The 14,618-nt window shown below is 37.1% G+C and overlaps 2 protein-coding genes and 1 non-coding gene across 7 annotated transcripts in view; 2 read left to right on the top strand and 1 right to left on the bottom strand.

Moving 5' to 3' along the window:
• The window catches only part of TXNL1 (thioredoxin like 1), a 32,436-nt gene extending 19,672 nt beyond the window's left edge, over positions 1-12,764 (bottom strand). The window contains exons 1-3 of one of the 2 annotated variants that reach the window (XM_027577322.1): positions 12,485-12,764; positions 2,175-2,271; positions 102-275 (exon numbers count right to left, since the gene is read on the bottom strand). In XM_027577322.1, the coding sequence (XP_027433123.1) occupies positions 102-275; positions 2,175-2,271; positions 12,485-12,582 (369 nt within the window). In that variant the 5' untranslated portion in view covers positions 12,583-12,764. The remainder of the gene's footprint in view (positions 1-101; positions 276-2,174; positions 2,272-12,484) is intronic. The other variant, XM_027577321.1, reaches the window with a different exon arrangement.
• Positions 10,204-10,308, top strand: LOC113913386. The gene has a single exon (XR_003517179.1). It is a non-coding gene; the product is annotated as a U6 spliceosomal RNA (small nuclear RNA).
• Positions 12,765-12,879: 115 nt separating the features above from the next.
• Positions 12,880-14,618, top strand: part of WDR7 (WD repeat domain 7) — a 364,018-nt gene continuing 362,279 nt past the window's right edge. For 3 of the 4 annotated variants that reach the window (XM_027577315.2, XM_027577319.1, XM_027577316.1), the window contains exon 1: positions 12,899-13,002. The gene's annotated coding sequence lies outside the window, so the exon portion shown is untranslated. Of the gene's footprint in view, positions 13,003-14,618 lie in introns of all 4 variants that reach the window. The other variant, XM_027577317.1, reaches the window with a different exon arrangement.

Here is a 14,618-nt window from a genome sequence, read left to right on the forward strand (position 1 = left end):
TATTTGAAAGTATTCTTAACTAGCAAAAGGTAACAGTCAATTTCATTTTAACGAAATAATGAGAAAAGATATATAACGATTTCACTCTTAAGTCTACCTACATAGCCTTTTGGAATATCTGTGTCCTCATTGCTTCCAGGGTCATTTTCTAAGTGCTGCTTGATTTTTTCTTCTAATCCAACAGCATCTGCTCCTTGATATTGATCAATTCTCACTTTGTTTCGAAAAAACAGAAATGTAGGTGTTGCTGATATATTGTTGGTGGCAGCTGTCCCCTAGAATTGGCAAGTTAGATGCTGTTAATGAATTAAAATTCATCTTAAACCACTCTGAATATTCATTCTACCTCTCTGTAGAACTTAAATATCACAAGCATGAACAGAAACCACATAAAATAACTTATTCCCAATTGTTATTTAAGAAAAAGGCCTACTACTGAGGGCACAACTACATTATCTTTAAATTCCCAATGAAGAACATGCATTTTTATCAATTTTAGTGTTAAACACTTCACCCACCAGTAGAACAATTAGCTTCCAATACAGAAATTAAGCTTTATACCACCAGCTAGCACTTTCGTAAGTACATGCTGTTTCTTAAATGGGGAAGCCCAAAAGGGTATTAATACGTCAACACAAACCACTGCTACTAGGAAAAAGTACAGATCTGAAAAACAGTAGCTCATCTCTCCATGAAAACGAAGTAACAACCTCACTCAACTCTACTCATAGAAATGATTTCTGGCCTCCCAACAAATACATTGCAACATTTACCTTTTAAAATTCTGCTCCACTCCACAATTATTATGAAACTAAGTACTGAGTGGAAATTAGCTACTTAACCACTGACTCATGACTTAAACTTTTCATAAGTATAAAGGAAACAGTTAAAGCAAACGTGTCATCTTGCATATTCAAATACTATAAAAAGGTACCACTACATTGTTTAAAGAAAAAAAAACCATAAAGTTTACATAGCGAAGTCTTCTCTGAAACTCAAAAATTAAAAAACAAAAGACAAAAAATATGACTGACATTTTAGAACAGTACTGTCCAAAAGAAATATAAGACATAAATGTGGTGTATATATATAATTTTAAGTTGCCAATATCCACAATAAAAAAGTACAGAGAAACAACTGAAGTCAATTTTAATGCTATGTTTTAGTGAATCCAACATTTGCACTTTTAACACAGTGTAGAACATAAATGACATATTTTACATTTTTTTCATACTAAGCCTTCAAAATCCTATGTGTATTCTACACTTACAGCACTCCTCAATTTGGATTTGCCACATTTCAAGTGTGCAATAACAACATGCTGCTAGTGGCTACCATACTGGACAACAAAGCTCCCGAGTGGAGACAGGAATACTAAAATAAGGACCAGTGATGGGAGCCCAGTAGTATGTGACAGACGTACTAAGCAATATTATGGGTTTAAACCAAACCCCAAACTACTCACTACAAACTATTATAACATTTAAAAATTCTTTTCACACTCAGAATGTATCGAAGACAAAACCTCACCAAAAAGAGGAGGTACACAGCTATTCCTTAATCAGAACTAAAGACTACATTTTTAGTGCTGGAAGGAACCTTCAAAAATTTTTCCCATTAACTCCTCCTCCATATTTCCACATATGCAAACACAGAATTGTCACAGAGTCATTCCACTAAGTAATTAGGGCAATCTCCCCACAACACTGTGGCTCAACCGACAGTGATTAACACTTTCAAGTTTCTGCTGAGTATGCAGCTTTGAAGCTAATATTACAAATTGATCAATTCAAATCAAACTATAACCAAGAATTCTCTGCCATGGCTTTCAAATCAAACAATGCCTCAGCAGTAAAAGATAATATTCTCTATTTGCAAAAGATAAACAAAAAAAAAGGTTAAAAAAAAGGACTTCCAGGTGACTGATTTAGTTGAACAGCTTATTAGTTTTACCTCAGAAAGATATTAATATCAACAAACCCAGAAGCAATTAATACTGAACTACCCTTTTTAACTAATGCAGCCACAATGACATTTGTGGTAATTCATGTCCATATAACATTTTCCCATCTTCAAAGAAGTACTATGTGCAGAAAGAAACAAACGAAGGATGATAACAATGTTGAATTTCAAACCAATGTAAATTTTTTTTTTAAAGCACTCCTTTCCCTTACCTGACACTGATGTACATCAACTTCCAAGAAAACTGCCTGTGGATACTTATTACTCATAGAACTGAATGCTGGGGCAATCCTTAAACACGGTCCACACCTGTAAGAAAGGTAAAATACATGCTTGGTAAAAAAAAACAAAAAGAAAAACAAACAAACTAAAAACCCACCAAAAACTGTATTAATTTATACTCTAAAGAATTTGTTAATTAAAATATGAAATTAAATAAAATCTGATCATCCTAGCTTCAGTCTTTCTAGTCTTTCCCACTAGATTATTTAGATATACTTGCATCAATACCACATTGTCTTAATGACTACAGATTTGTATTAAGTTTTAAAGTCTAATGATGTTAAGTCTTCTGGCTTTGTTCTCACTGAGAAAAATTAAAGATGGAGATAAAAGGAGGAATATACTATGCTTATAAACTAGAAAACTCAACAGTGTCAAGATGTCAATTCTCCTAAATTTGATCTTTAGAGTAAATGTTAAAATCCCAGTAGGTATTCTTGCAGAAGTTAACAAGTTTAAATTCTAAAGTTTACAGGGAAATACCAAAGATAACCCAAGCCATTTTGAGGTTCAAGGCTGAGAAAATTAATTACTGAATATCAAGAACAATCACAAGGCTTTATAAATTAAGAGTGTACAGTATTGGTACAAGGATAAACAAACTGACCAAGGTAAAAGAACAGGTCCAGAAACAAACCCATCCTACACAGAGCAACCTGATTTATCAAGCATCTGACACAGCAGTGCAGTGGGGAAAGGGTGGGTCTTTTCAATAAGCAGTGCTGTGTCAACAGGATATTCACATGGGAAGATACATGAGTCTTGGCCCCTATACCTCACACCATACACACAACCAATTCCACATGGATTACAGATCTAAATCTAAAGGTGAAACAGTAACAGTTTTAAGAAAAAATACAAAGGATACTTTCAGAACTTTGGAGTAAGCAAAGATTTCTTAAAACACAAAAAACACCAAAGAAAAGAGGAAATAATTGATATACTGGAATATACTTGATAACTGGAAAATATTAAGACCTTTTGTTCATCGAGATACCATTTAGAGAGTGAAAAGACCCCACAGAGTGGTAAAATACACACACACACACACACACACACACACACACACACACACACACATCTGTAAAATATATCGAAAGGCTTAAACTGTTAATATGTAAAGAATTCCTACAAATCAGTAAGAACAAGACTGACACCCAAAAGGAAAATGGGTAAACTCCTAAAACTGGCACATGACAAATGAGGTTATCCTAACAGTCAATAAATATGAAAAGATACCTCACACTTCATTAGTCACTAAGGAAGCCAGGGAAATGCAAATTAAAACTACTCCCACCAAAATAGCTAAAACAAAAAAGAACAAAGTATTACCAAGAATGTGGAGCAACTGAATTGTTAGTGACTGTGCAAACTTTAGGAGTATAACCACTGTAGGGGTAAAGAAAAGAAACTGGCAGCATCTGCTACACAAAGACCTATGCCTACCTCATGAGCATGTCTGAAGTATATGAACAACAGAAATGTCTACACAGGTTTGCCTTAGGGCATTTGAAAAAATATTGGTAGTAGTAATATTTCTAATAACCAAAAGTGGAGACTACTCAAATTCTATCAACACAGAATGAGTAAATTAATTGCAGTTACTCCTACTGTGGAATACTATACAACAATGAAAATGATCGCTGTCAAGCGTCATGCAAAAACATTGATTAACCTCACAAATAATACTGAGAAAAGTAGTACATTATATGATTCCATCTATGCACAGCTCAAATACAGGCAAAACAAATCAATGGTACTATAAACAAAGGTTACCTTTCTGAGAGTTAAAGACATGATGGGGTCATGAGAGATATCAAAAAGCTAGTTATGTTATATTTGTCCAGAAGCTCATTACATGGGCATGTGTGTTCAGTTTATGAAAATTAATTAAGCTATACATTTATAATTGTGTATTATGTTGTATCTCAATAAAAATTTAGAGAAAAACCTTGGCAATAGCAGAGAGGAGCACAAGGAAAAGCAAATTCTGAAGTACAAGATATTCAAACTCACAAATGTTCATCCTCAAGCTGCGATTATCTCTCCGGTCTTAAAATTTTCATCAGTATATTCATCCCATGCCAACCTTAAGCCTCACCCCAAAAAAGCTAAGAAAATAAGCAATTAAGTTCTTTAATATTAAACTTGGTGCTTCTGAAAGTAGATTTTTGGATCTAACAATCCTCAAATAGGTCCTGAGACCAATATGAAACAAACATTTAGAGTCACTAAGCCTAAGTTTAGTTTACCAAAATACTCTGAGTTATCAGTAAGTCTTAAACATTATTGATGGGAGTACCAACTGTTATATCCTTTCTGAAGGGCCATTAATCATGATCTGTCAATTTTAAATGAACACAACCCAAGATTCAACAATCTCATTTGCATACATGTATCCTACCTAACACTCATTTTCACAATACGTATAACAAAGTTCAATTCAATGTTTATAACGGTAAAAACTAGAAACAATCTAAATGGCAGCAACAGAAAAATAGTTTAAAATGTTATGACACATTCATACCAGGGGATAAGGATAATTTGTAAATTTGTACTGTTTAAAAGAAAACTAAGTCTCATAATAAAATCCTCTATGACTACATTATAAAGATGTGGATATAAACACACGTTAGGTGTGTCACACAATAATCAGTTAATTACTTCTGTAAAGTAGGACAGGAAAAGGAAGAGAGTTTAGGGAAGACAAATTATTCATACTTCTGTATCCTTTTTTTTTTTTTTTAGGATGAACAGGTACCTTTATTTTAAAATATTAAATAACTTGAGACCAGAGAATTTAACATTAACCGCATTTAAACAGGTGTCCCAAATGAAGCACAGCTATTTATGCTACACCACAACACATTCACTCCTGAAAAAAAATCTCCCTTCTGCAAAAGTATGCATTCAAAAAAAGACTTATGGGAAAAATCAGACTGAGACAAACCGTTTAAACCTATACAACTTAGTAAAAACATCCCTAAGACAAAACAGTAACGTACTCAGGAAATACTCGGACAGTCGGGCAGGTGGCTCAGACTAGAGGCTACCTCAGGGAATGTTTAAAATGAATAAAAACAATGGAAGTGCCGTTTAAGGTAATATGACAACTGAGCCACGGGTCTGTGGGAGGAAGTTCCGTACTGACCATGAAGCCCTCTACGGAGCAAGTGCTCCTGTTAAACTGGAGTAACTCTCAAAACAAACGTGGAAGGGAGCTTGCCTGTATCACTGAGGGGTTTGCTTCTTTCTGCTAAAGAATCTATTTCTATTTCTGTTCCTCACTATCTAGGAAAAACAGAATACGAACCAACACAACTTCCACATCAGACTGAGATCATCACTCTATTCACCAGCCATGTATGAGCTAATCAGTGTTAAAAAAAAAAATTTCTTGTAGCTAAAATAACTGTACTAAGATAACTGTTCCCTTTCAAACTTTAACCTTATCTAGATCCTGTTTAATTTTAGTTAGCCATCACAGGTTGTAACTTTAGTCAAAAATCAAAATAAGTCCTAGAATAAAGAAGCAGAAATAAATACAGCAGCATACTTTCACACTATAACCATTCAAATGAATTGATTAGTTATTTTAAGATGTTTGCCTGCTTAACATTAGTATTTAAGAGCTTAACATTAGTATTTAAGAATAAATTTAAATTTCCATTATTAGCTGAGCTCATGAGCAAGTCACCTGATTTCTCCATACACAATGAGAAGGAACTAGATTCTCTAGCACCTTTCTCATATTTAAAAATATTATGCCCCAGGGATCTGGGTGGCACAGTCAGTTAAGAGTCCAACTCTTGGGACGCCTGGGTGGCTCAGTCGTTAAGCGTCTGCCTTCGGCTCAGGTCATGATCCCAGGGTCCTGAGATGGAGCCCCACAGTGGGCTCCCTGCTCAGTGGGAAGCCTGCTTCTCCCTCTCCCACTCCCCCTGCTTGTGTTCCCTCTCTCACTGTGTCTCTCTCTGTCAAATAAATAAATAAAATCTTAAAAGAAAAAAAAAAAGAGTCCAACTCTTGATTTCAGCTCAGGTCCTGATCTCACGGTCATGCGGTTGAGCCTCGAGCCCTGTGTTGGGCTCCACGCTCAGCGCAGAGTCTGCCTGAGTCTCTCTCCCTCTTCCTCTGCCCCTTTCCCAGCTCCTCAAACAAATAAATAAATAAATCTTTAAAATATTATGCCCCAAATATGCCTGAATTTCAGGATCACACTTTTTTCTCTTGTGCAACCCTTGATTCACAGCCCTTAAATAATATACAGTCACAGAGCCTCTGAACTTGTAAAAGTGACCACAGATCATCTAGTCCTGAGGTTTTAAAAAAGAAAACAAGTTCTTCTATCTGTGAACCTCTCTTTGACAGAAAGGTTGCCTATTAAATCCAATATGTAAAATGGATATGTAAGAAGGATTCCGACTTATGCTTTTTGAGAAAAACACAGCAGACAACTCTCCAGCTTTCTGCAATACATAAAGAATCAAACCCACAAAACTAAAACTTTAAAACTGACCTAATCTAACACAATTATTGGATAAGAACTGAAGACCAGAAAAGTTAAAATGACTTGCCCAAGATCAGACACTCTAGTCAACGGCAGAGCCACAACAGAAGAGTTAACTCCTAATCCAATCCAATCCAATCCAATCCAATCCAATCCAATCCAAGCTTTCTTTGAAAGCACCAAGTTAGGTTCCTAAGTAAGATTTTGTTTACAGTCATAATATAAATACATTTTACTTCACGAACTTGCCACTCTTCACTATTTGCTAAAGTATTTAGTGCTCTGCCCTGGGCAATAACGTGTAAACACATTGCTGATAAATAGTAAGGAAAATGTATGTGCTTTCTGAAGAGATATTTTAAAAAAGTCTGTTTTTCCACAGGGCACAACTTTAAAGTAGGTAATGTCTAGATTAATTATATTTTAATTAGGGCAGGCATAATCATAATTGGTCCTATTAATAACACAAAATGGCTAGCATTCATTGAGCATTTACCATATGTTATACAATTTACAAAACCCTTAAATTCATTTAAGCCCTACAATTCCTCATTTCAGTCAAGAACAATGAAGTACAGTGCTAGAATTTGATCACAAAACCCAACTCTTAACAGCTATTCCCAAAACCCCAAAAGAGTGGCCTACACACTGCTTTTTGTTATTTCTAAATTAACTGCCAAGATTAAAACTATTTATATGCTCTTTAAAAAAAATCCAGACAGATACCATTTTGTAAAGTTCAAATTCAGGCGAAACTAATCTGTAGTGTTAGAACTCAAGAATGAGGAGAAGAAAGTGTGGCGGGGGATGGAGGGGGGGAAATCTTGATCTACATGTTGGTTAAAACTTAATGTATACACAAATGATTTGTCTACATTTCTGCATGCATGTCATACTTCAATTAAAAAAGTATACTTTTAAGAAAAATTCTCTATGTTCTCTGAGGCCTCACCATGTGCTAGTTATCTTAAAGCTACTACCTACCTCTTTCATTATCTGCCTGGTCCCTATGGACTACTGAGCCTGCTATCTCTGTAATTCAGTCTGCAGCAATGGTGCAACATATAATTAATACCATATGTATACATACATACATATATATACATACATACATATGCGTGTGTACGTGCGTGTGTATATATATATATGATGTATTATCTGAACAAGCTACCATAACCATTAGAACTCAACATCCTAATACACACTAACATTCTTCCTGGATGGTAACACCTAACCAACTACAAATAGGACCTACTTTAACAAAACTGAATATATGGCAAATACATCTATAAAAATGACACGTTCACAAATTTAAAGATAAAAATCATACTCCATATAATTTCACTTATATGTGGACTCTAAACAAACTCACAGATGAAAAAACCAGAAACAGACTCATAAATACAGAAAACAAACTAGTGGTGGTGGGGAGGGGATTGGTGAAGGGATCAAGAGGTACAAACTTCCAGTTATAAAAAAGTCATGCGGATGAAAAGTACAGCATTCGGAATGTGGTCAATAATAGTGTGATAACTGTGTATGGTAAAAGATGGTAACTACACTTATGCTGAGCATTTCGTAAAGTATATAACTTAAATCACTATGTTGTACCCTGTAACAAATAAAATATTGTATGCCAAGTATACTTCAATTAAAAACCAATCATTCATACTAAGTTTTATGGGGAAGAAAATGCATATTCTTTTAGCATTGGGGCTTACCCACCAGTGATAACAACAAAACTGGCACTGCTTATTAATCAATCACTAAATGTATCTGAGTTTATTTAAAATGAGTAACAGTTTGGAAATAACAGTTAAAAAAACATGTTACCACAGTATATAATTTCATTCTCTAAACAATACTGTTAGGTTACATGTTACTATTCCCATTTTACAGGTAGAGAAAAGAATATCAGAGAGTGAACTGAACTGTCCTAAGTTATAAGATTAGTTTGCAAGCAGCTCTAACTAAATTTTTAGTTAGATATTTATTTAAAAATGTCAGGCTCTATGCAATATAGAGATGAACCTGCATTTCCTTTCTACTTAGGCTGGGAAGAACAAGAACAGCACTTTATAATCCAAACTGAATTCAGCAATGGGACCTTAAGTTATTTAACCTGTGATTCAACACCGTCATTTGTAAAATGGGGATAATTTCAATTATTTTGAGGACTGAGTAAGTCAATATAAATGTTTAAACAAGTCTCTTACAAAAGCAAATAATATGTAAATGTTGAATAAATACCAGAGAAGGGTGCCAAGACCATTCACTGGGGAAAAGACAGTTTTTTCAACAAATGGTGCTGGGAAAACTGGATATCAACATACAAAAGAATGAAGATGGATCTTTATACCATATACAAAAATTAACTCAAAATGGGTAAAAGACCTAAACTTGAAAGCTAAAATTACAAAATTATTTGATGAAAACATAGGGGTTAACTCTTCATGACACTGGATTTGACAACGATTTCTGGGAAATGACACTAAAAGCACAAGCAACAAAAGATAAATTGGACTTCACCAAAATTTAAAGACTTGAGCATCAAAGGACACTATCGAGGAAGTGAAAGGCAACCAATGGGAGAAAATATTTATAAATCATGTATCAGATAAGGAATACTCAAAATATGTAAAGGACTCCTACAATTCAGTAACAGAAAACAAAAGTCATTCAAAATGAGCAAAGAACTTGAATAGACATTTCTCCAAGGAAGATAAATGACCAATAAGCACAAGAAAATATGCCCAACTTCATTAGTCATTAATGAAAACCAAAACCACCAGACCACTTCACACCCATTTAGGATGGCTATTAAAATATAAAAAGTGTTGGCAGTTATGTGGAAAATCAGAACTCTCCTGCACTGCTGGTGGGAATGGAAAATGGTGCAATCACATTCCACTCCCAGGTATATACCCGAAAGACCTGAAAGCAGAGACTCAAAGAAATCCTTGCACACCAATGCTGATAGCAGTATTATTCACAATAGCCAAAAGGTGGAAACAACTCAAATGTCTATCAACAGATGAATAAGCAATATATGGTGTATACAATGAAATATTATTTAGCTTGAAAAAGGAAATTCTGACACATGCTGCAACATGGATGAACCTTGAAAACATTATGCTAAGTGAAATAAGCCAGAAACCAAAGGACAAATATTACATAATTCCACTTACATGAGGTATCAAGAATAGGCAAATTAATTCATAAAGACAAAAAGAAGTGACCAGGGGTGGGAGGCTGGGGGGTATTGGGAGTTCTTGTTTAATGAGTAGTTACTGGTTAATGCTTTTACCTGAGATAATGAAAAAATTCTAGAAAATAGTGGTGATGTTGGTACTACACTGTGAATGTACTTAATGCCACTGAATTATACATTTAAAAATGGCTAAAATGATAAATTTCATGTTACATATATTTTACAATTAAAAAACCGAGTGCTCGCTTTGGCAGCACATATTACTAAAATTGGAACACTACAGAGATGAGCATGGCCCCAGTGCAAGGATGACATGCAAATTCATGAAGCGTTCCATATTTAAAAAGGAAAAAAAAAAAACTGAAAATACTGGAGAGCCACTGAAGATCCTTAAACAGTGACAATCTGCATAACATTTTATTAAAATTAATAGACAGGTATAACATTGAAGTGGAAAAAAAGGAGTAAGACTCAAAGTAGGGTTGGAAAGAAAACAGTTGCTGGAGAAAACTATGTTCTTGGCCTAAAATGGGACATTAACTTTGATCTAAGAGGTTTCCTACATGGTCTACTGGATATAGTTGTTTGAGGGTCTAATACTGATGCCCAGTTACTCCAGAGGGGTCACACTGACATAGTTTGTGTAGGAATGCTAATGGTCAAAATGTTAAAGAACTTCAAGGTAAATGTAACCTTAAAAAGATTTATAAATGTTAGCTATAAATATACTTTTGAAAAGTCCTCTAAATTCATTTTCTTTGTGTTTTTCCAAAAAAAATAAATTTTCATTGCATGAAAATACCTTTTTAAAAGTAAACAACACAGTGCTTTACCAATCAATGTCTGCAGTTGTTTATGGTTAAATGTTGCCTCATTGTTAATGGAAGTGTTTCCTTAATAGCAAAGTTTCCGCACTTTTCTCACTTGAATTAATAAATGATTTATCACTGTCATCTGTGCTGCTATGGTAAGGGAAAAGAGTATTTTATTGGGGGATGAAAGTCTATACACTCCTACAAATTAGAATTAGAAAAGTGAATTAAAAATGAGACTCATTGTTAAAATCATCTCTTTTCCAATTTTGGCGTAGGTACTTAACAAATGTACAGGTATCCCTCCATATTAAAAATATCGACATTACAAAACTGCTAAAGGTGGGAGGGCACATTTATAGAATTTTGACATTCCTTTTAGACATGTCCTTATAATGAAATTTTTATCTTCTTCAATTTAGTAAATATGAAAGTCCACATGTCAAATGGGTACTCCATGCCACCCTAGAAAATCCAATATACTGTCCCTTTTCAATTCTGTATAAACGAGGCTGGTGCAGGAATAAGTCCTTAATTGTTTTTATCTCTATCTGCATCCAAGCATTAAAACTATCTAATCCTAATGCCACCACTTATACACTCAACATTTATTGAATCACATTCAGCAGCCATTAATCACTTTTTACCGATTAAAAATACTGCCTATGTTTATATAGTTACCTGGACAATTAAATGTGTTACATAAATAGTGATACCTGTAGTAGATTTCTCCAGGTTAGTTTAAATGTAAATAACTCCGGGGGTCAAGATAAATCAAATGGAGACCTTTAATCCTTCTAAGTTAGAAGGTACTGAGATACACAAGCAAAGGTCAATAAATACACACAGTCGCTGAAATCTTGGTTCTGAAGGCCTAGTTCCGACCTGTCACTCTTACAGAGGTACACTGCACACTCAAAATAGAAAATCCACCAGCTCTGCGACCAATAAATTATGTTGAGATTTACCAAAGTCAGTTAAGCATCGTTCCAGATCTCTGTCCTCTTAAACGATCAAGTCAAAAATGTAGCCTATTTGGCCAAACTCAGATGTCTGGGTATCTATACTGTACGTATTACTCACTCTTCATTTCTGTGATCAGATGCAGTCGCACACATAAGGGAGCCTAAGTTACAAAGTTACCAACCAAACGAATAACAAAACCATTAAGAAAATTAAAAAGCACCCGGACCCAACATTAATTTAAAATGCATTAAATGAGCCTCGGGACTAAGCACTACGTCGATTAGTTGAATAGTCCCCACTGAATTTCCTAAAGGTCTTACGGAAATGCAGGTCGTGAAGAAAGCCAAAGTGTTCGGTAAATTAAGATTTTAGGGTTTCTAAAATGCAAGTGACAGCTGGCTCCCCGAAACGAATGGGATGGGCGAAGGCTCCAACAGACTAGAAGGAAGAGAAGTGGGCCACCCCCAAGTCCAGAGCTCGTCCGCGGATGCAGAAGGGACGGGAGGCGATCTCCTAGGCTAGGGAACGCGGATGGCCAGGCCTCGTGCCCTCCAGAGACTCCCTTGGGCACCACCGGGGGCTCCAACCCAAGAGCGGAGGCCTAACTGGGCAGTGGTCTGGGGCTGCGGCCAGCGCTGGACATCCCGCAGCAGGAGATCGCAAGGGAGTCGGGACCCGGAAAAAGTGAAGGGAAAGCAGGGACGGACACACAGCGCCCACAGGGCTCGCGCCCGGCCTCACCCTCGCATGGTGAACTTGACCACGGCGAGTCTGGAGCCCGCGCCGCTCAGCTCCGGCTGGAAATCTGGGTCGCTCCCGACCGGCTTCACTCCCACCATTCTCAGCCCGGCAGGGCGGCCGCGACGCCACCGGCTTCAAAACTGAAGGAGAACACTCGGGAGAGGAAGGGGAGAGGTTCGGAAAGGCCAAGGCCTGAACACAGGAGGTGCCGACCGCAGCGTCTTCTCCGGGACTCTCAGTGCCGAGTCACGCCAGGGAGCGGAGCGGCCGAGGGGGTGGGGACGGGAGGGGGGAGGGGAAGGGAGAGGCGAGGGAAGGAAAGGCGAGCGGCACCCAGCAGCCACCGCGCGACAGGGCCGCCGGCGCTTGCGCACATTGGCGTCATTTCCGCGTCGTCCGTTTTGGCTCCCACCACCCAATCCTAAAACGCGACCCCTCGCTTCCCCCCCTCGACTGAGGAGCCCCCACTCCGGCTGGAGCGGCGCAGGCGCGGAAGAGTAGCAGTCACAAGCTCAGACGTGAGTGCGATTTAGAAGTTCGTGTGTACCTCCGCCGTACCAAGACCCGTGGCTTCTACCGAGTTTCCTGGGGTGGGAAAATAAAAAGGAGACCCTTTTTTCCCAGAGGCTCGTGGCTAAGGTTTTTACCCCAGTGCTGGAAGAAGTACTTTGTTTCGTATTCGGGGGGCAGATCGCCACGCTAGACAAAAAGAGACTTTAGGTACATTGATTTACAGAGCTCATGATACAAGGGTGCTCTGTGCACTCATCCAGAAAATATCATGCACCTGTTTTTAAGTTGTGCCTGAAAAAAATGAAAGCACCATCCTTCCTTTAGAAACACAGTCAAGTGATAGACGTCAGCTATAGAATAACAAGTATGCAAAGGAAACGGTGGGGACAAATGAGACAGGATGGGGCAGGGTAAACTTGCTAGAAATTGTGGCCCCGAGCTGGATCTTGACGGAAGAGAGCCAAACGGTGAGAGGAGGCAGGAGTATTACAGGCAGAAGAACGAGCAGCACCGATTCGTGGTTTGGAAGGGCTGATGATGTTAATAATAATAGTTAATAAATTATGCGCTAGACAAGATACATGCTCTTTGTGTATATTAGCTCATTTAATCCTCACAACAACCCTGTGAAGTAGGTTCTATTATTTCACGGTTAGACGAATTTTCCCTAGTTCACACACCTAGTAAGATGTCAAATCAGCATTCAAGTTGAGGTCGTCTTAACACCAGTGTGTTCTTTTAAAAAGTCAGGCTACGTGACAAATGATTTGCTTTTGGGTTTAGCTGGGGTGATGAAATTGAAGAGGAAGATAGAGGTCTGATTAGGACTAGCTTAAGAAATTTGTATTTTAACATGAATGCAATGGAGTAATCACTGTAGGGCAATTTTTTTTTTTTTTTAATTACAAGAAAGTGTCTTTAGAGAAAGCCCTGAGGTAGCAGTGAGGAGGCTGGAAGGCAGTAAGACAAGTTTAGGTTACTGCAGTAATCCAGGAAGTGAGTTATGGGAGAGCTGGAGTGGAAGTGAAGAGGACATAATTATTTGAGAAGCAATTAGCAGCTAAAAATCACAGGATTTAGTGACCAATTGGACCAATTTAGAGCAATGACAGATGAAGGAGTCTACGATAGTGAAATATTTCAATCTTGTGGCTCTTTGTACTAAGTTAAGATGCCAGTAGGACATCTAGGTAAGGAGTATAGCAGACAGTAGGAAGGTTGAGTCTGGAACGAAAGAAAAAGGAGTAGGCTAAAGTTGAAGATTTGAGAGTCATTAGTTTTAAGGGTGAAAATTGAAGCCCAGGAACACAATTAAACAATTTGGAGACCAGATGGCAATTGTTGTCCCCGTTCTACTGATGATGAGGCTGACTTTCAAGAAGTGTATAACTCATTCAGTTATACAATTGTACGGCTGCTTAGCGCCCAACATTGCACCCAACATTATATTGAAACAGACTTTATATGCATAGAAATTTTTAGCAGATGTTATTGCAAGGTGATTCTCTACTGAGTGTTTTTTCCTCTATATTTTACAAATCTCTTCAATAATTATAAATAGTATATATAAGAAGAAGAAAGAAAGAAGATGCAGCTGGGGGGAAAAGTGCTATACAAAAAT

The sequence above is a fragment of the Zalophus californianus genome, chromosome 14 (genome assembly GCF_009762305.2).
Source record: "Zalophus californianus isolate mZalCal1 chromosome 14, mZalCal1.pri.v2, whole genome shotgun sequence".
NCBI classification, from domain to species: Eukaryota; Metazoa; Chordata; class Mammalia; order Carnivora; family Otariidae; genus Zalophus; species Zalophus californianus.